The 22,187-nt window shown below is 37.2% G+C and overlaps 1 protein-coding gene across 1 annotated transcript in view; it reads left to right on the top strand.

Moving 5' to 3' along the window:
* Positions 1 to 22,187, top strand: part of LOC138200316 (E3 ubiquitin-protein ligase rnf213-alpha-like) — a gene marked incomplete at its 5' end in the record, with an annotated part of 40,797 nt that overhangs the window by 3,912 nt on the left and 14,698 nt on the right. The window contains 25 exons of the mRNA XM_069152884.1: positions 543 to 732; positions 1,281 to 1,454; positions 2,633 to 2,785; positions 3,512 to 4,131; positions 4,527 to 4,686; positions 4,765 to 4,982; positions 5,265 to 5,402; positions 5,585 to 5,740; positions 7,496 to 8,741; positions 9,271 to 9,455; positions 9,545 to 9,700; positions 10,524 to 14,090; positions 14,527 to 14,657; positions 16,454 to 16,549; positions 16,659 to 16,780; positions 16,987 to 17,100; positions 17,185 to 17,234; positions 17,761 to 17,899; positions 18,037 to 18,172; positions 18,417 to 18,602; positions 19,101 to 19,230; positions 19,364 to 19,501; positions 20,696 to 20,902; positions 21,217 to 21,404; positions 21,897 to 22,017. Coding sequence (XP_069008985.1) covers positions 543 to 732; positions 1,281 to 1,454; positions 2,633 to 2,785; positions 3,512 to 4,131; positions 4,527 to 4,686; positions 4,765 to 4,982; positions 5,265 to 5,402; positions 5,585 to 5,740; positions 7,496 to 8,741; positions 9,271 to 9,455; positions 9,545 to 9,700; positions 10,524 to 14,090; positions 14,527 to 14,657; positions 16,454 to 16,549; positions 16,659 to 16,780; positions 16,987 to 17,100; positions 17,185 to 17,234; positions 17,761 to 17,899; positions 18,037 to 18,172; positions 18,417 to 18,602; positions 19,101 to 19,230; positions 19,364 to 19,501; positions 20,696 to 20,902; positions 21,217 to 21,404; positions 21,897 to 22,017 — 8,721 coding nt within the window. The remainder of the gene's footprint in view (positions 1 to 542; positions 733 to 1,280; positions 1,455 to 2,632; positions 2,786 to 3,511; positions 4,132 to 4,526; positions 4,687 to 4,764; positions 4,983 to 5,264; positions 5,403 to 5,584; positions 5,741 to 7,495; positions 8,742 to 9,270; positions 9,456 to 9,544; positions 9,701 to 10,523; positions 14,091 to 14,526; positions 14,658 to 16,453; positions 16,550 to 16,658; positions 16,781 to 16,986; positions 17,101 to 17,184; positions 17,235 to 17,760; positions 17,900 to 18,036; positions 18,173 to 18,416; positions 18,603 to 19,100; positions 19,231 to 19,363; positions 19,502 to 20,695; positions 20,903 to 21,216; positions 21,405 to 21,896; positions 22,018 to 22,187) is intronic.

Genomic DNA, 22,187 nt, shown 5'->3' with positions numbered 1-22,187 from the left:
CCCTGTAAAGCAGTGAAACATTGTGCAAAACCATTGAAAGTTTTATCATTCTGTAACAAATTATAATACATATTATACATAATATATAACCCCGTTTCTGAAAAACCTGGGATGCTGTGTAAAATGTAAATAAAAACAGAATGCAATGATTTGCAAATCACATAAACCCATATTTAATTGCAAATAGACCAAAGACAACATATCAAATGTTGAAATGGAGAAATGTTATGGTTTTATGTCAAATACATGCTCTTTGAATTTGATGGCAACAACACGTCTCAAAAAAGTTCAGAGTTGCACATTATTGCATTTAGTTGTTATTTACATTTTACACAGTGTCCCAACTTTTGCAGAAACAGGGTTGTATACATACATATATAAATATATATATACATTTTGGCTTACCTTAATTTCATGGGGGGCAGAAAACTCAATTCAGTAAGCAATTTGATTCTAGTACTAGTTCTATTTCTTTCCTGGTGGTAGTGCTGCATGGATTACATAAATGTTTTACATTATTTTTTCTGTTTTTTTGTGTTTAGGATGAATCTGGCACAGCTGTTATGGATTTAATGCGCAGACATGATATCACAAGGTTTGGAAAGCTGATATCTGTCGTTATGCTGAAGTCGTGGCCCACAGATGCTAATGGAGATTACGTTGAAAGTGAAGCCTTGACATTTCAACACCTTGTGAACTGGCCCATGGCCAAAACTCTCTTCCAAATAACAGGTAAATTAACATACTGTTTGTTATTACAAGAAAAACAGTGAACCTACTCTTTATTAATGTTGAGAGTGAGATCACTCTCTAACATAAAGTGTGTGTATGTACTTAATAAATCTGTCATACTCATGTTGTAGGAACAAAAATCTGTTTAGATAGTCACATTGTGGGAACCTAATGAACAAAAAGGAAGTCCCCATAACATAAATGACACAATTTTAGGATGAAGACTTTGTTGAAGGTTTGGGTAAAGGGTAGGTTTAGACGAGTAGTAATTGTGGTTAGGGTTAGTCTCCCCTGGAAATGAATATAGATCAATGTAATGTCATCTGAAGTAATGGAAACCCGACTGTGTATGAGACAGAGAGAGCAATAAAATAACAATAACAAAGAAAGTGTAGGGATGGGATATTTTGGGCTCACCTGAAGTTGATATATATAACTATTTTCACATATTAAATTAATTTTTTGCAATTAACTTTTTTTATTCATTTTTATCTCTAAAACTAATCGCAACATTTTTTGTTTTATGTGTTTTTACTCTTGTTTACCAGGTGCAAGAGGAAGACTGATTGGCCAATTGTCAGATGAAGCACAACTCAGGATGACATTGGCAAAGTCAGCCTTCAAATCTGTGTCAAAGAAGTTCCTCAGTGGAGAAATCCAAATTAAAACTTTAAACCAGATTCTACAGAGAGATCGTGAATTTGTTGATTTGCTGAAGATAGGTGAATATCTATTGCTTATTCTGTTTTACCTAAGTTTCCTTTTCAGCTTCCTTTTGTCTTTTTTCCCTTTTTTTTATTTCTTATTATTGCAGATTGTATATGTTTACTTTTCCACTGCCTGTACTGGCTCTACTCAGCTCTACTTGCTTTGGTACCAGTCAGTTTTCTGGATTTCGTTTTCCACTGCAAAGAGTACCCGCTCCAAGGAATGTGTTTTTTTGGCGACAGTGCGTGAAACTACTGTGACATGTTCAGCGTGAGACACTCTGCAAAATAGAAAATGTCTGCAACTCCTAAATTGACCACGGCGCTGTTTTCCAGTAAATGAGTAGTGCAGTGATTTAAAAAGAAATTGCGGTCACTATAGTAGCTTGGCTAATTAATCATAGAGGGTTTTGCCAGTTATCTAGTGTCATGCATGCAGTGATTATGACAATCTCTGACCTGTCAGTGATCTACAGTGTTTTCACGTCACCTTTTAGTGTTCGCTCAGTTCGCTTGCAACCTCGATGGAGGTGATACCAAATATAGTACCAGGTACCAGATAATATCCACAACGTTTGCCCAATTGAAAACCAAAACAAGCGAGTGGAGTCAAGCCGAGTTGGCAATGGCAGTAAAAAAGGGGTTCAAGTGTGGTTAACCCAAATTACAATAAGCATATTTTTATTGAGTTGTATTTAGTAATATAGTTACTTGTAGTTTTTATTGTACTCAGTAAGCTTTTGAGACCTTCAATTTTAAGATCATTGCTGTAATTGAATTTGTCATTTTTAAAGTGTCAAAAAATCTTAAATGTAAAAACTGTAAAGTCCAGAAAACAGTCACTCTGAATATTGCACAAATCTCTCTTTCCTCAGCCAGTTTTCAGTAGAGACTACTTGTGTTCTGACAAATATAACAAGAACAAAAAAAAAAACTTCTGCAACAAAATGTAATGTAGTGTAATGAAGGTCCTTTGCTTTTATCATCACAAACAAATGAACAATATGTCAATATTTTTTTAAATGAAAAAAAAAAAGATTCAAGAAAAGTATTTACAATTAATTCAAATTTGTGTAGGAGGACTCAAAAATATAAAAGATAATGCTTTACAATTGTAATGGATGCTATTCCTTGAGGTTCACTGTATTTCTGATTCTACATTTGTATTCATCGAAGTGTTTATGTTTCTTTAGATGGTATTTGTGATGATGGTCGTTGTAAAGATGACAGAAACATGACAACATTACTGGGACAAAGAAAAGCAGAAGCAGAAGCTGTCCACACTGAGAAAGAGCTTGTCAGGAATCTTCTACAAATCTGCCAGGATCTTCCAGAACATGTCAAAGGTAAGGAGTGCTGGCACACTGAGGAAAATGTATGTTTATGGTTCAATGTTTTTTTCTAAACCTATTTTTCGGAGGGAAAAAATATTGAGGCAATCACTGTATTTATTGAATTTGCTCGTTAAGACTTAGGCCACTTGTATATAAATTAACATCCTGTTCTACTGACTGTTGGGAGGTGTTTGTATTTTTTATTTAGAATTTTATTTCTTTGATATTTTTTTAGGCGTATTTCGCTGATGAAGTGAAATACACTAATGATGCATGGACCAAAGAATACCAATAGCTTAACCAGTAAAGCTAGAATGTTCATTGCAAGGTCTTGACCTGAGTAGCATCTTCTGTAATTCTCATTTGGAAGAGAAAGAAGACGAACGAGACAAGTCCTATTGAGCTGATTCAGGTGCTGGTGTGCCCCCCACTAGTCGTTTTTGGTGGGGCTGACATCAATAGCTGACAGCACATAACAATTGGTGATTTCTTTAAGTTTTTAAACTCTAAAATGGAATCCTGCAGGTTCCCAGTTTCAAGTCTTTGGTTCCTCTTTAAGGGCTGAGTTCAATAGAAGTTCAGCTGTCGTACAAGGTTTTAATAACAAGTTGCTACTCTTTAACATTAAAAGGCACCTTTGAAATGGGAGATTTAAATCCCAATATTTTTGAATTAGGACTGCAAAGATGCCTAAACTATATATCCACATTTTTATTGTAACATCTTTTTACTCCACAGTTGACTTCGAGGGGTTGGACAAAAAAGTTAATCAGAACTTTGAGGTAATGAATTTGAATGAGTTTCTGACAGTTCACAAACTTGATGGAGAGACCTCTCTTTCAACTGGGAAGGTCACTTATTTCAACCTTTGTGATGTAACTCGTCAAATGGCTACAGAGCTGCATGCCATTAAAGACAGCTATATCTTCAAAATGTGCTGGAAGAGCCAAGTAAAAGAACTGTCAAGAGACCCACTTGAAAAAGATGACACTGAACGCATTGCTGGTAATGAAGAAATCTACACTCTTGACTTGATCTACAGCAAAATTTTTCAGAGCTGCCACAACAAGTACAAAGTGGTTTATGAAAGTCTAAAGACTGGGGAAATGTTACTGGAGGAAATAAACAGCATCTTTGAGATCTATAAAGGAAGGTACGAAGACTTGCAGAAAGATTTAAACATCATGTGCAGAATAAACCCATCTGATAACAGAAAATGGATCAAAGGAAGGATTTACCAGATTCAACAGTTTCAGGATCTTAATCAAGCAATGGAATCTTCCAAAATCATCATGGATATCAGGAACACAATCTGTCCAGGAGGAAACTTTGTAGCACTGGAGAAATTGCTGCAAATGGTACGTTTCCCAACTATTTAATGCTATCTAGGAATATTGGAGATATTTTTCAAAAAAACACCGGTTTACCTGTAAGACATCATCTGCAGACATACTTTTGCATCTTTTCATAGATATAAAACAATATGTAGCTGTGTTCAGCTCTGGAAAATACATGTGTATTCAAGATGGACATGATATGCTTTGGTGTCAATGAGTAATTAGTTTTCACTATACACATTTGTCGTTGAGTATAGTTTGGTCTTATACTCTGGTGATACACTGCAATAATCTGAAAAATAGACTAAAATGTGAAATAAATTTGAAATGATTAACCAACAATCATCCACCGGCCTAGATGCTCTTTTAATCAGTCTCGAGTCAGAACATTCATAATGTAAATGTATATTTTTCAGAATGAAGCCAGCTTCAAGACAAACAGCCTGAAATGCATAGATGACACCTTAATACATGCCAAACATGTTTTGGATGACATTACGGATGATCGCATGGAATGTCTTCAGGTACTCAGCCAGAGTAAAGAGTTTGTCCAGTGGGTTAAAAAAGAACTTGAAGGTACAGTAGATGCCATCATTTGTTACCACAACTTAAACACAACATTTTGTAATAGCTAAAAGAAACTTGTAATTGCAGATATCAATGAGCTGAAAGTTTTTGTTGACCTCGCATTCATCTGTGCTGGGGAAAATGACCTGGATGTGGATCGAGTGGCCTGCTTTCATGATGCTGTCCTTGGTTACTCGTCAATGCTGTATGGGCTGAAGCAGGACTCTGATTTTAAGGAGTTCAAAGATTCATTGTCAAAATTGTGGAGGGCACTTGAAAACGACAGAAATATACCAAAGAATCTGGTGAGATTCCACCTCTCATACCATCCAATAACTAGCATTGCTTCATGCACAACTATGGAAAGTTTGGTAGATCAAGGTTAAAACAGGGAGTAGTGGTGATATTGAAAGTACTGGTCAGTGGAATGTGTCCCCAGTATGAGATGTTTTGACAGTGATGAGGTGAAATATCACAGCAGTCTGTACCTCAGAATATTTCTCGGCACTTGATTGTACATTTATTTTCCATCCATTTGTGAAAATAGCAAAATCCAGTTATTTTTTTGTTTTGATGTCTCATTTTAGCGGGATATGGCACGTCATCTGGAATGGTTAAAGACCGTGAGGGAAAGCCATGGATCTGTTGAATTTTCCTCTCTGTCCCTGGCTACATCTATCAATGATAGAGGGATGTATATCATCAAAGCCCAAAACCAGCAAAGGGTATGCTAAACATATTATAAGAAAATAATGTTTAAATTTGAAAGAATACTGCGAAAAAAATTTATATACAGTAAGTTAACTTGTTTAAATTAATTTTACTTGTGTTATGCATGTGCTATTAGTTTTTGTGTCTAAGGACTTAAACACGAATGTAAATATAATTTTATTGTTTCCCTTTATAGCTCACTTTAGAGACTTCCCTGATGCTGCAAATTCAGGACGGCCATGACAAAAACATGACATGTACCTATGAGGAGCTGACAGAGTTACAAAATAAGCTTATGCTCATGTCTGGAAGAGGACAACAAAATACAAGTGAAGTGGAACACTTCACAGAGGTATTGTATATTGATAATAAGATAATTATAGTTTAAGGGCCCTATTTTCGTCCGCCTCAGTGCAGAGCACCCAGGCGCTACTGGTGAACCTGCGACAACAGCACAAGTTGGCATGGAAAACGTTTTTCGTATTGGTATTTGGTGAATACAGGTGCAGGATGCAGCTCTGGCGCACCGCAGCACAATGGTGATGTAGGAGGAATAGATCATTAAAAGGTGTGTCACAGCTGACTTCAACCATAGCCACTCAAATCAGCCCCTCTCATTCCCTTTAAGACTGCTGGGATGCAGCGGAATTTTAGTTTCTTATGAATGAATAAGGAGCACACTGGCAACGCCATCCAAAGTTTACGCTGGAGGAAACTGAAATACTTGTCTGAAGGTACAGGCTGTAATCAGCAAATTTATGGTACTGAGTCAGCCTCCATGGGCTGATCATGGTTTTGGGAAGAGGTGACATGGGAAGTATTGTGACATGCACGGAGCAGGAAGAGGGTATAATCCTGATGAATAAATTGCAAATAATCATCAGTTCCTGTAGTTACACACGTTTTTGTGAGCACTAGTACAGCAATTTCTCCAATGACATGAGCCAAGGGTGCACATCAAATTTTGTGTCAAACGGAGATCCTTAAAATGCTTCAGGAAGCCTGAAGCAATAAAGCAAGTCTTCCCCCAGACAGGTCAGACTGTCAAATGTCAAAGTTATACTGTGCATTACATTCAGTGCAAATGGCCTGAACTGTTTGCCTTAGCTTTAAAGAATGCAAAAGACTATTTAGGATGATTAAAGGTGATCTAAAATATGAATTTTGTTTATCATGGAACAAAAGTTTATTTTGAGGTGATAAAAAATTACTTTTAAAATGTAATGTAAATATTATTTCAACTGTAAGTCAAAGTGTTGTGGATGGTACGTGTTTCTTTAAGTGGGATTGAAGTTAAAAATCTTCATATTTGGTGTTATGTAACCTAAAGAACAGTTTCTTTAAATACACACTTATTGCTGAATCACAGTATTCTCTGCAGTGCTAAACCAGATCAGTAGATGAAAAGGCTTTTGAATTGTCATTTCTTTATGTGTAATTTAATTGCAATTCATTTGTAGTTAGCCCGAGTGCCTTCTATATTTTATGGCTGAGTTTATGGCACGTCATGACAGCTGCTGCGTCATGACGTGCGCCAACTGCCTGATTCACATCCAATTCAATAGACAAGTTTTTTTTCATACGATTAACTAAATCAGAATGTTGCATTGAAAAAAATGTTTTCATTATTTATATAAGTTAATTTAATATGTAGAATTGTCACCAAACCTGTCTTTTGGATTTTGGATAGGTTGTTCATAAGCACTCTGCCCACTGAAGCTAGGAAAATAGCCCTCCATCAGTTGTGCCACAGACTTAGACCTGGTCTGAGCTGGTGGAGGGTGCAGGCACAAGTTCACCTCAACATTGAGACCAAAATTTGCACTGCATCAACACATCACCAATGATAAACCCCCTGCTGCATGATTTCCACCCATTCCTGCGTAGTCAGGTTCGCCTTGGTCTGCAAAAATTACAAATTAGCGTCAATGTGGAAAAAAGCGCCTCAAAATACCACTGTGCCTAGACCTGCACTCTGTCGGTGCTGTGCCGGGAACGAGAAAAGGGCCCTAAGTCTGCTTTCCTGTAAATTAATGTAATGTTTAGAAGAATTAATATGTTGTTGTTTTTTTTACATTGTCTGTAATCTCACCTTCTTCATATTCAGGTGTTTGATTGCGTCAGAAGACTTGCTACAGCATTCGTAGACCTTCATGCTGCAGGGAACCCACTCTTCAAGTGTTGGGAAGCAAAAATTTATTGCAAAGCTGAGAGTGACCCATGCATCATTATGGAAATCAACTTCTGCAATACCCTGCATTGCATCCAAGTATGTGGAAGTCTAGTTGAACAACTTACATCACTGTCGAAGAAGATGGAGTTCTTTCTTGATCACTGGCGAAAATTCATGGACAAACAGAGATCTGATCATTACTATTTAAACTACTTCACAGCAGAACAAATATTCTACCTTTGCAGTATTGTGACTCCAACAAATATACATTTTGAAATAGAGGACAAAGCATTGATAATGCTCTCTTTCATCAAACCAAACTGCACAACGTCAGATGTCTGGAGTGCATTGAAAATGTTTCACAACCAATATGAGCCTATCAAAAGGGATAATGAAGATAGTGATATGTCTTCAGCCAGTGTTAGCCATTTCATACCTGATGACCCAACAGACGAGGCAAACCAAACTATTGGTTTTAAAGAACTGGAAGAGTTGTGGAATGGCTACATGAAGAATGAGGGAATATGTTTCCATGACCTTTTGGACATAAGTAGTTTGGGAGGTCTGTTACAGCGTATGACTCTCACAGATAACCAAAATCTAAATGGATGTGATGAACCAGTTCTCTCAGAGACAAAAGACAAAACACTCAGAAGAAGTCTCCCAAAAGGTCTTTACTCAAAACAACCTAATCTCATCATCTGCCCACACAATGAGGTCCTGACTTCAAGTATCTGCTTGTACATGACCAGTGACTATGAGCCGCTACCGAGTTTTGATGAGGTTCTCTTGTGTAACCCTTCAACATCTTATGAGCAAGTAGAGCTTTTCCTGAGGAGATGTCTCACACCAGGTGACGTTGGCCAGAAGATTTACACAATGCTTTGGGCAGACCAACTTACCTATGATGTTAGCTGTGCAATGGAGACGTGTTTTCAGAAACTGCACTCACTTTTCAATAATGATTACAGGCTAGTGATCTTTTGCAGCTCTGACAAGGAGCACACTTACATTCCTACTGCATTCAGTCAGTTCAAAAGAGACTTTGTGCCACAAGAGTCATTGGAAAGGATTCAGAAGTACTTGTCCAGGCATTACATTGTCTCCTCCGATCACAAGAATGCAGTGTTCAAAGGTGCCCATTCTGTCGGCATTGTTGCTTCCCAGCGTGCGGGAGTAGGTGAGTCCTACATGTACAGTAGCTTTTCTTGACAAAGTTACTCTCTGTGCAAGTTTTACGTATGGGAATTGTGCAGATAAATCATCAACAACACCGAGAGAAACTAAATTATTTTTAGTCTTGCATTTGGCAGAATCATATGCTGCATATAATGATAATTTCCAGTTCATTTGTCATGTATTGGGTTAACACGCATTGGAGAGACCCTTTTCTTAAAAAAGAAACTGATGTGTGCACTCCCAGTTTTGGATCATACAGTTGTCTACAATGTCATCAAGACCTGCAGCATACTTTTTTAACCTGTGTCAACTTTTAATACATTTATTTATGCATAAGTCAGAAAAAAAACCTTTAATGTTAGAATCCTTTGAATGAAGTATGTTTTAAAATATCTATGTAGGAAACAGGGGTGCAAAATCTGATTTTGTTTTGTGTGATGTGATATACATCTGCAGTATATTCCAATCAATTATTATTGATGCCATGATTCCCATCAATTAATTAATGCATCGTTATTCCACCATTTTAGGCAAGTCATTGTATGTCCAAAGATTGTATGAAAAGCTGGAGGGAAGTGTTGAACAAGGAACTGCATTTAAGAAGTGCATCCAACTAACTGACCATGAGGTTAATGACCACAAGGTTCTCCAGGCACTGTATGACACACCAAAACAAAGAGATCACAAGGTGTTTCACTTCAATGTCACATCCTCGGTAAGTAATATTTATATAACCTTAAAATTTCCTTTGTTCACTTACAATATGTATTTTTTTTTTATGATAATACAAATTATGATTCCCAGGTGCAGAAAGGCCTGAATGAATTCCTATTCAAGTTATTCTTTTTGCGGTACCTGATGGATTCAGACGGACAAATGTGGCACTGCAGCCAGAAACACTTGTATATCATTGAGTTACTGGAACCCACAAATGATCAGGCTAGATATGCCACGAGATTGGTAAGTGGAAATTTGTTGTTTGTACACTGTTCATCTTATGAAATAATACTATTAAATAATAATACATAAGTCTATATGTTACCTTTTATTACTGATATTATTGTTGTGTTCTTGTCCAGTAAAATGTTTTGATAAATCCTCAAAAAGTAGGTACTACAACATGCAACCACATTCTGTCAGAATCCCAGTACTGTATTTTTCGGACTATAAGGCGCACTTAAAATTCTCAAATTTTCTCAAAAATTGACAGTGCGCCTTATAATCCAGCGCGCCTTATGTATGGTTACTTGTTGTGCTTATTGATCGATTTTATGTGGTACAATGCGCTCAAAAATCTGTCGAAATGTGTAAGTATGACTTTGGTAAGCAACGAAGCCGCTCCGCTCAATGGATATTCGGAGCATTACGGTACGCTGTGTCACTACCTGATCGGCCCCGTAACAGGAATGTAATGTCTAAACTAAAAGTGCATTCATGTAAGACAGCCCGCGCCCGGAGTTTGATTTACCGGACTGTGTTGTTTTGCTTAATGCGCCTTATAATCCGGTGCGGTTTATGTGTGAACATAGACACGTTAATTCACAGTGCGCCTTATAATCCGGTGTGCCTCATAGTCCGAAAAATACGGTAGTTTGTTTCAACTGCAGACAAGACTAGGATCAAATGCTAAATATGATATTCAGGTAATTGCAGTAGTTGCAATTTGTACCTGTTGAAAAAGGAAGTTATACATTTTTAAAGCATTAGATTGAATGAGAGGATAGGCTTGATTGATTGATTTTAAACTTGAATATATGCTGCATATATTTGTTTTGTTTTTTAGGGACGAAAGGAAAAGTTTGCTTTCTCTGAGGTTTTCCCAAAAGTGTTTTGTCATTCACCAAAGGATGTTATGGCTTTGGAGATACAGAGAGAGAAAAATTCTAAAATGGAGAGTGATGACCCCCTCATGGATGATGAATGTTTCAAGAGTGAAGCTTTTCAAAGACCATACCAGTACCTCACACGTTTTCACAAGAAAGACAATCTTGACAACTTCACTTACAGGGACGTTGAAGGGACCCATGCAATGTGTCTTCAGATACTCCTAATCTACTGTGGCATATTAGATCCATCATGGGCAGAGTTACGTAACTTTGTCTGGTTCCTTAATCTTCAGTTGGAGGACTGTGAGAATTCAGTCTTTTGCAACTTTAGGTTAGTTGGAGACACTCTTCATGGATTCAAAAACTTTGTGGTTAAGTTCATGATCTTGATGTCCAAAGACTTTGCAACCCCTTCGCTATGCCTGACCGATCAGAGCCTAGGGAGGCAACAAATTGACATCGGTGGGCTTAATGAAAACGACTTAGCTCCATTCCTGATTAGAAAAAGATGGGAATCTGAGCCACATCCTTACATCTTTTTCAATGATGACCATACATCCATGACATTCATTGGATTTCACCTGAAGCCCAACAACCAGAAAGGTGTTGATGCTATAAATCCCTTGACAGAAGAAGTGATAGAGAAAAACATCATGAGTCAGGAACTGTACATTGGCTTAAAACTTCAGAGAGTCCCTTTTAATACAGACTTTGATACGCTTTCTCGAGCTGACAAGATTGAGCATCTGTGCAGTGTGCTTGGCATCAAGTGGCCAACAGATCCCGATGAAACATATGAACTGACCACAGACAATATCCTCAAAATGATGGCAATTCATATGAGATTCAGGTGTGGCATCCCGGTCATCATAATGGGTGAGACAGGATGTGGAAAGACGAGGCTCATAAAGTTTATGTGCGAGTTGAGAAGGTGTGGAGCACCGGCAGAAAACATGAAACTGGTCAAGGTCCATGGAGGAACTACCTCAGAAATGATATATGAAAAAGTGAAGGAAGCAGAAACTCTTGCTAGGACCAATACAGAGAATCACCAATTTGACTCTGTTCTTTTCTTTGATGAAGCAAACACCACAGAAGCCATCAGCAGTATCAAGGAGATAATTTGTGATAATTCAGTGGAAGGACAGCAGCTTGGTTCTCAAACAGGACTACAGATTATTGCTGCATGCAACCCCTACAGGAAGCACACAGACGAGATGATTGAGAGGCTTGAGGCATCAGGATTGGGCTACAGGGTCCGAGCTCAGGAGACTGAAGACAGACTTGGCTCCATCCCTCTCCGCCAGCTTGTGTATCGTGTTCATGTGTTACCACCCAGCATGATACCTCTTGTCTGGGATTTTGGGCAACTTAGTGATTCAACTGAGCAAATGTACATCAAACAAATCGTGCAAAGACAAGCAAAGGCCAACTCAATTGAGGAGTACTACATTCCTAGAATAACTCAAGTGTTATTGTCATCACAAAAGTTTATGAGGGAGAGGCAAGATGAATGCAGCTTTGTCAGTTTGAGGGATGTTGAACGTTGCATGCAAGTGTTTTTGTGGTTCCACAAAAATCATCCAATGTTTGCAGATGACCTCAAAGCCTTCCTTCAGCAGAAAGGAGTAAACAAGCCAAAGTTTTCACCTGCAAGTGACAGAGTCATCTGGTCACTCTTGATGGCAACTGGAGTGTGCTATCAGTCCTGTTTGGAGAGCAAAGGGCAATATCAGAAAACTATCAGCCAAATTCTTCCTCATGAGTACAAACCAGGAAGAATACTGTTCGAAATCCAACTCATGCAGGACCTCCTACTCAACGGTGTACCAATGGGAAAGACAATAGCCAGAAATGAGGCTTTGAAAGAAAACTTTTTCATGATGGTGGTCTGCATTGAGCTAAGAATTCCCTTGTTTATTGTTGGGAAACCAGGAAGCTCCAAATCACTGTCCAAAACCCTAGTTGCAGATGCAATGCAGGGGCCTACATCACATTCTGAACTCTACAAGAACCTGAAGCAGATACATTTGGTGTCATTCCAGTGCAGCCCTCATTCAACTCCTGAAGGGATCATCAATACATTCAAGCAATGTGCCCGCTTTCAAGAAAACAAAAATTTGAAAGAATACATTTCGGTAGTTGTTCTTGATGAGATTGGATTGGCAGAGGATTCCCCAAAAATGCCACTGAAAGCACTGCACCCATTACTGGAAGATGGCTGTGTTGATGATGACCCACAATCTCATAAAAGGGTTGGATTCATTGGAATTTCCAACTGGGCACTGGACCCTGCCAAGATGAATCGTGGAATTTTAGTATTTCGCGGAGATCTAAATGAGCAAGAACTCATCAAAAGTGCTAAAGGAATCTGCTCCTCTGAGGAAAACATTCTTGAAAAGATCGAACACCTTTTTAAGCCCTTTGCAAGAGCATATATGACAGTATGCGTAGAAGCCAGAGGGTTTTTTGGCTTGCGGGATTTTTACAGTCTGATAAAAATGGTATTTTCAATTACCAAACAATCCAATGAGCGTCCGACCGCAGATCAAATCACTGGAGCAGTTCTGAGAAACTTCAGTGGAAAAGATGATGTGGATGTGATTGATATATTCAGCAAAGAGCTCAGAGAAGACTTTGCTAATGCTAGCATCACCACCACCAACATGGTCAAGCAAAGCATCTCCCCAGCTTCCCAAATGGAGGAAAGTCGTTACCTTTTAATCCTCACAAAAAACTATGCGGCTCTTCAAATTCTGCAGCAGATATTGTCTCATCAAATCCATCCAGAGGTCATCTTTGGATCTAGTTTCCCAAAGGATCAGGAGTACACACAAATTTGTAGGAACATCAATCGTATCAAGGTTTGCATGGAGACAGGACAGACAGTTGTGCTTCTAAACCTTCAGAATCTGTATGAAAGTCTGTATGATGCTCTCAACCAATACTATGTGACACTCGGCGGTCAAAAGTATGTTGATCTTGGATTAGGAACACATCGTGTGAAATGCAGAGTTCACCAAAACTTCAGGCTAATCGTCATTGAAGAGAAAGAGGTGGTCTACGAGCAGTTTCCAATCCCACTCATTAACAGGTTGGAGAAACACTACCTTGACATCAACACTGTCCTTACAAATGAACAGAAGGACATTGCCAGTCAACTCCAGGAATGGGTTCAGGATTTTGTCTGTTTAAGTGGTCAACAATTTGCAAAAAAACAGTACGATCCAAGTGATGTCTTCATCGGCTACCACTCAGACACCTGCTCCTCTGTGGTCTTGCAAGTAACAGAGAATGAAAGTGTTAAAACAGATGCTCAGGTCACTCTGAACAAAGCCAAGCACATTCTACTCAACTGTGCCACTCCTGACTCAGTTGTTCGTTTGGACAAATCCAGATTGCCTGACGAGGAAAGAGACAATTTAATGAAGGAATATGTCAAAGAGGAGTTGCACAGCTCACTGGGAGACTACATTGTCTATCACACACAGAACTCTGGGCCGTCACACTTCTTTTTCACTGAGGTAACTTCTTTGACTATATTATCAAATATTACAGAAAAAAACCACCCACAAACATTGTAGTACTGTTAAAAACATGTATTAGAAATATGACCAGCATTTCAGGGCCCATCTACATTATTTTAATTATCAGGTTAACAGGAAAAATGTTAACTGTTATTACTGGCATACGTGAGGTTTTCTGTCTAAATTCTCAATAGTTTGCACTGATCGTCATCTCTACCCACACTTAGACTTTTGTTAAATTCTCTTTAGATTGTCTATTTTTTTATATATATTTTTTAGATATAAACAAATATCCTTGTTTTAAGTAGAAGTAGCAGTATTTTAGGTTTTACACAGTGACACATAACAATATAACAGTTTTAACTTTTCTGTTGACAAATGTGAAATTAATGGCATAATATTTTCTAATCCTGTTTTTTTTTCTTTTTTGAAGGTTACAACATTTTCCAGGCTGTTGACTGCAGCAGACACTCAACAGCTGCAGAGTGTGATAAAGTGTGATGCTATCAAGCTGCTATCACTGCAACAGTTTGACACAGAGTACTCTTTCCTCAAGAAAATCAGGTTTGTAAGAGTATGAAGAGTATGACAAATCTGTTGAGGTGCTCAATTCATTATAACTGAACAATGGCCTCTTTCATCACCGTTGTGCTATGATTTATTGGATTTCTTTTTAGGACAATTACAAAAATTATGATATTGTCATTTATACTGAGTGAATATGGCCCTGCATAATGTGAAGTTACCATCCTGGTCACAACCGTGTTTCCGAAAGATTTACATGCTGGTAAATAAAAACTAAATGCAATGCTTTGTAAATCACATAAACCCATATTTAATTGAAAATAGACCAAAGACAACATATCAACTGTTGGAATGGAATTTTACTATTTTATGAAAAATATATGCTTTTTTTTTTTTTTATGTGATGCCAGCAACAAGTCTTAAAAAAGTTGGGACAGGGTCAACAAAAGACAGGAAAAGTTGTATGATGCTAAAAAAAAACACTTGGTCGAAAATCTCACAACTAATTAGGTTAATTGTGAACAGATCAATAAAGTTATTGGGTATATAAAGAGCATCCAAGAGAGGCAGAGTCTCTCAGCAGTGACGATGGTGAGAGGTTCACCACTCTGTGAAAGACTGTGTGGGAAAATAGTGCAACAATTTAAAAAATAATGTTCCTAAATGTAAAATTGCTATAACAAATTGGGGGATTTCATCATCTACGGTTCATAATATCATTAAAAGATTCAGAAAATGGACGAAAACCATTTTTAGATCATCGTGATCTTTGGGCTTTCAGGCAGCACCCCATTAAAAACAGACACAAATCTGTAATGGAAATCATAGCTCAGAAACACTTCTGATAACCATCGTCTGTTAACACAGTTAATCGCGGCATCAACAGACGCTGGTAAAAACTCTACCATGTAAAGAAAAAAAACATATATAAACACGATCCAGAGATCCGCTTTCTCTGCGCCGGAGCTCATTTAAGATGGACTGAGGCGAAGTGGAAAACTGTCCTGTGGTCTGACAACTCAAATTTTAGATTCTTTTTGGAAATCATGGATGCTGCATCCTCCAGGCTAAAGAGGAGAGGGACGATCCAGCTTGTTTTCAGTGCACAGTTGAGAAGGCAGCATCCGTGATGGTACAGGGATGCATTAGTGCACATGTCATGGATAGCTTGCACATCTGGTAAGGAACCGTTAATGCTGAACAATATATATAGGTTTTGGAGCAACATATGCTGCCATCCAAACAACGCCCCTTGCTTATTCCAGCAAAACAATGCCAAACTGCATTCTACACATATTACAAAAGCATGGCTCTCTAGTAGAAGAGTCCGGGTGATAAACTGGCTTGCCTGCAGTCCAGACCCATTTAAAAAAATTTGCGCATCCTGAAATAAAAATACAACAAAGGAGACCCTGAACTATAGAGAAGCTGAAAACCTATATCAGGCATGAATGGGACATTTCACTTTATAAACATGACTCACTGGTTCTCCTCAGTTCCCATATGTTTACAAAATGTTGCAAAAAGAAGATGATGCAAAACAGTGGTAAACATGCCCCTGTCCCAACTTTTTCAGACATAGTGCTGGCATTAAATTCAAAACAAGCATATATTTTTCATAAAACTATACAATTCCTCCCTTTCAACTTTATATATATTGTCTTTGGTGTATTTGCTTTTAAATATGGGTTTACATGATTTGCAAATCTTTTTTGCAAATTATTTTTGCATTCTATTTATATTTTACAGTGTCCCAACTTTTTGGGAAATGGGGTTGTATTCAAATGGTTTCATGACTATATATATTTAAACACATGATTATGTCTTGGCTTTAGGGAATTTCTTGGCTCAACACACACGGACAAAATGCTCATTATCCAAGCAGAGTATGATGAAGACTTCCGCAGAATAAATATTCTTTCCTCAGCCAAGTGAGTCTGAAGATCACAACATAATTACTTGCTTTTATGTAATATTTCAAATCTCATTATTCCACATTTACTATTTGTTTTACTTACACTTAATGTTTGGATTTCACAGGTATTCATGCATCAACGAAATAAACAAGTGTGACACTACTGATGACACAAAGACATTTGTGTACTTTGTTACCAAACTTCCTCGAGTGGAGGGTGGGACCTCCTATGCTGGGTTTCAAGGCGGTGAGTCCTGCTGTTACATATAAAACCAAGCTCTATTTAATGTCAGCAATTTTGTGACAACATGCTTTAATTGCACAAACATGACCACAACAGTAATAATAGTACAACTTTTATAGCTCTTTAAAACAGGATGTGTAGCACCTAGTGCTACAAAATAGCAATTAACAGTTAAAACTTGGTGTCTTTGTTAATCTGACTTTTTTCAGGTCCTTGGAGGTCCGTTCACATTGATGATCTCAGAAGATCAAAAGAGTTTGTTTCAGATGTTCATTCCTTTAAAAATCTACGCATAAGTGATCTTTTTCAAGATCCACCAAAAGGTAATCTATTATCTTTTTTTCTGCAGAATGTCATATATTTTAAGTAAATAAATTAAACTGTAATTTATTTTTATTTTTTTTAAGCCATGGAGACAGAAGATTACAGCGGTGTGCCACAAAATGATGATTCAACTGTAAGTGTTAATTATGATGCATTTGCATAAACCCGGGAGAATAAGAGGATCCTTATACCGGCCATGCCACATTATCAAATTACAATGTATTAATCTAATTAGTAATGTGAAAATTTACTGCCACACATTTTTCTTTTGATTTTATTGTGCACTTGGATAATATTTAAAGCAGGGATGGCAGGCATATGTAGCATAACAAGGTGACACTTTTAACAGAGCAATGTCTAAATCAAACACAAAGGCTCCACTATGGTTTTCACTATTTGTCCTTTTTTGCAAAAAAAAAAAAAAAGGAAAAAAAAAAAAAAGAAGTTTGACATCAAATTTTTATTTTGACTTAGCTCCTATTCCAAGACCTTTAAATCACATTGGCAATTGTTGGTAATTTTTAAGTCAACATTAAATTCATTGACTAATATGTTTCACATCTTTTGATTGTCTGACATCTTTTCCTAGTCACATGCTGAACTATTATTGTTATTTTACTTTATTTTATATCATCATTTAGTTATATTATTTTTTTCAGGATTTGGTAGATGCCTTTGATACTACAGCTCTAGTGAGGAGCTGTGTGCAGAGTGCAGTAAGCATGCTCAGAGATGCTGCAGACAGTGGAGAACTCAGCACTGAGAGAGTTCAGAATCTGCTTACGCTTCTGGATGAAAGTCAGACACAAGGTTGGAAAATCAGTCAATGAGTTTGATCTTTTGATATCAGGCAATTGTTATAAACAGCTACTCTGTGTGTAGTGAATATACATCTTCCTTGAAAATAGATATTGTAATGGAATTTTGTTTTTAAGGTGCTTTTGTCAACATTGTGAGGAAGCGTCTCCACTCATTGTTAGAGGACTACGAGGCCAACATCCCTAATCCAAAAAGCTGGGTTGTAAGTGAGGCATCTAATGTCAATGCTCTTCAAGAGGGCGGAACATTCCTGTAAGTTTCCCCTTTATTTGATAGTCTACATGGCATTTTCTTTGCTATATTTGAATGTAATTTATGCATCACTTATTTAAACATATTGCATAACTAAAAATTTTAGCTGAACAAGCTGTTTGGTCATCAAACACTACTAATACAGATTTGGTTTCAACTGACATTATACAGTACATGTCATTTTTAGTGTATGTCAGCAAATATCAGGTTTATTTTAAGAAAGTCATATCATTATTCCTTCCAGACACACGCTATGGAGGAAAATCCAAGCAGTAGTCACTCCACTTCTAGCCAACTTGGTCTCGGTAATTGACCGAGATTGCAATTTGGCCCTTCTTCTGGATGGTGCAGATGACATCAGGAACCTATGGCTCAAGATATTTGGTGGCAAAGAAATGCTCAATGTTCCTTTCGTGAGGGTGGAAAACAAGTGGGTATCTCTTGTTTGTACCTACTCATTTCATTAAGGATTAATTTACTTTTTGAATCTGAACCCTTCAAGACATTCTTGAAAACATAGTATTGATTTCGTAGTTTATTGTGGTTTTTAACCCTTTCATGTATAGCGGTCACTACAGTGGACAGCTATTCAAATGTTGTTTTCTTGTATATGCATGGGTTTTGGTGGCATAGTTGCACATCAGCCTCATATGGGATGATGCAATAGCGTTCACTGTAGTGGCTGATGTGCAACTATGCCATCAAAACCCATGCATATACAAGAAAACAACATTTGAATAGCTGTCCCCTGCAGTGACCTCTATACATGAAAGGGTTAAAATTACGAGCTTTTGCATCTGAAGCATTTGTTCTCTGACTTGTGAAAAATCCATGTAAACTAAAATAAATGACGGCACCAATTGAAAGCTGTTTGAACAACAAAAAAACATTAATGATATTTTGTATTCCTACTCTCCAACATCTGCAGAGTATTAATGATACAAAGCCATATCACAGGAGGCAATACCATGCGCTGCCTCATGCCCTTCAGCTGGTGGATCAAAGACTTCCTGGATGGGCTCATGATGCAAACATCCAGACATAAAAGTAAATACACAGTATAAAAAAACATTTAAATGTCCTCTGTCCAAGAATTGTGATGAGAACCTGCTTTTTTAGAGGCACTCCTAACACATTAGTGGCATTTATTCTCAACTTTTCTTTGCAGATCTTTCGTTTCGTGATTTTCAGGGGTTGTTCTTGAACACTCCACTTGGCAGTTACATTGTAACAAATGTGAAAGAAAACATGAAGAAAGAATTTTTCCAAAAATACCTCCAGGATTTTGTTTCCATGACCATAAAAGTGACATCAAATGAGGAGTTACAGGTGAGGATAAATACAATGCAGAATGAGTGTGTCCATTGCTTCAATAAAACTACTCTCATTTCCTCAAAACATCTTTGCTTGGAAACTTGTGTTAATATAATTTGTTATCAATGCGGATTTTTATCTGCTACAAATTCCATTTTATTTTTCCTTGATTTGGTTTTGATGGTGTTATAATCTAATCTAACGCAGTAAACTCCACAAAGATGAGGTTTTGCTAGTCTGTACAGTAAATACAAACTCAAAAATGTACTTAGTGACCAATGTGACCAAATAATCCCAAAAATGTTCAAGAGGGAATGAACTGGAACACTATCAATTCAGTTCTCAACATATTAAAGAATTAGTACTACCTCCACCATGATGTTTATGTGTGCGGCACATTTTTAAAAAATGTTTTTTATGGTTTATCTGTCAGAAGGATTACAGAATAACTACCATCCCCACTTAAATTTGGTGGAGGGCTGTCGCATGAGCCAAGGAAGAACTCATTACATTTTGGAGCGGACCCAAACATTGGCTTATGGCATTTGGCCTGAATGCCATACATAAAAAAGTTAAAAGCCAGTAGATGGTAGTAAAGTTTTACTGTGATAAAGCTTAGGCAATTCGAGAAATACAATGACTCCGTATCACAATCCACATCAGTAGCAGCAGTCCTCTGGGAATCACATGACCTTGCTCAAACTTAATACAGTAAGAATTTGTTATGGAGCTGTACGGGACAGTAGTTTTATAGGGGAGAACTGGACTTTTTGTGGCATTTCCACAACTGTTACAATAAATGATGATAATAATAAACAACACTTTTTTCCCACATTGGGTGTGGGTATGGAAACGTAAATACACTCCTGTCATGCAACTAACTATACTTTTACTCACATTAAAATGTAAATTGTTTGCAAAAAAAGACCATATTTTGACATCATTCTCAGTTTTGCAAATATATCCAAATGTATACAGTTGCAGATTCGCTCGGCAGAGGTTTGTGCTCTCTGAGTGCCAATACAATTGTGGTTTGGTGCTACACTTGGTTAGCAATGGCAGATAATTGAAATGAACTCTCAAAACTTTACTGAAAATATTTTTAAATGCTTTCTTAAAACTATTTCTTTAACATGGCGACTTACAGATGTTGCTGTGGTTGAAAACAAATACTGTATCATTAATCTACTTGTTTTTTCTACTCTACAGCTCTTGTGTCAGGCTCTTGCCAGCTGTGTTGATGAAGTACAGAGACAAAAAAGAGATGAAGATGAGCCTTCTCTTCCCCACATCCACATTGCTTACCATTTCTACCAAAGCCGTCTTCAGAACCTGTCACGGATGATTTCTCTTCACCCTGAAGTTGTTTCTGATTTGAGAAGAAACCATCACATTACATCACATTGTCCTGAAATGGTATAAGCATTTCTAATTTTCCAAAACATTTCCTGAGAAAACCTCACCCATTCCAACAAACTAAAGAGTCGCTTTAATTTGTCATTATGTAATTTAATGGCATATTCATATATTATATTGCAACTGACCATATAGCTAAACAAAATTAATTAAAAACAATTTTTCCCTGCGCTCATGAGTAAAGCAAAGCCGCAGAACTTCATTAATTAAAAAAATCCCGGACTGGATTCAAACTTCAGTAAATGGTGTGGTGTCGTGTACTGTTTTAGATAATTCAAAATGCTTAATCCCTTGCAAATTTTTCCGTACTGTAGGTTATGGATGTCCATGCAGCCAAGGCATGTGTTGAACGCCTGGAATCTACTGATTTAGACACAGATACCCTTTGCCAACGGTGGCTAAGGCAGGTGAAGTGGCTGCAAGTCTCTTTGGAGTTGATTTGCTCCCAAAATAATATCAAACAATATGGAGAGCGATGCAAGGAATATCTCCGAGATGTCAGGTAAGATATATTTTCAGAAGACTTAAGATAAAACTAAAATGCTCTTCTAAAATCAGTAAATTATTCCAAAGGGAAAATTAATTAAATATCATCCAATGCAAACAGGTTTGGATCTTTGTGTTGTCTGGGGTAGCAGAGAGTTTATTTTTTTCCCAATGTGTTAAACTTTTGATGGACATGAGCTCTGCATGTTTACTAGAATAAAATACAAATATTTTCTCACAACAAAAAATAATCCATTACTTTTTTCTCCTCTTTTATTCTTTTAATGCCTAAAAAAAAATAATTCTTATGAAACACAATATTGGTCTCATTAAGCTTCGTGTAAAATTAGCAGTGGTGTCATTTCACATTGCAAAGGCCTCATATTTAATGAGTGAGGTAGTTGCTTACCATCTCTGCTAACCAATGTCTTCAGGGAAATCCCGTACATATATCTGCAAATATTCCTCCAACATATTAACTGTTATTCTGGTTTGTAATATTTTAAAGTAATGGCTGGAAGCGCATCTACACCATCTCATTGTTTGTGGAACACATGTTGTTGGGTTTCCGAAATGAAGACAATCAATTGAGGACACTGGTGTTGAATCATATTAAAACCTTAAGCAAGGTAAGTAGATTTTAATCAATATATTCTACAAAAAAACAGACATAAGTTGTACAGCCTTCATCCAAAGTGATGGAGGCTCTTCTTTTTCTTCTAATCTATCTACCTTTTTTTTATTATTATTTTATCATTCCAAAATATGGCAAGATGTCATATCTTGATTCAATGGTCAA

Source organism: Embiotoca jacksoni, unplaced genomic scaffold, assembly GCF_022577435.1.
Source record: "Embiotoca jacksoni isolate LCO1_2020_lvr unplaced genomic scaffold, fEmbJac1.0.p SCAF_19, whole genome shotgun sequence".
NCBI classification, from domain to species: domain Eukaryota; kingdom Metazoa; phylum Chordata; class Actinopteri; family Embiotocidae; genus Embiotoca; species Embiotoca jacksoni.
This window is presented reverse-complemented; position numbering and strand designations above follow the sequence as displayed.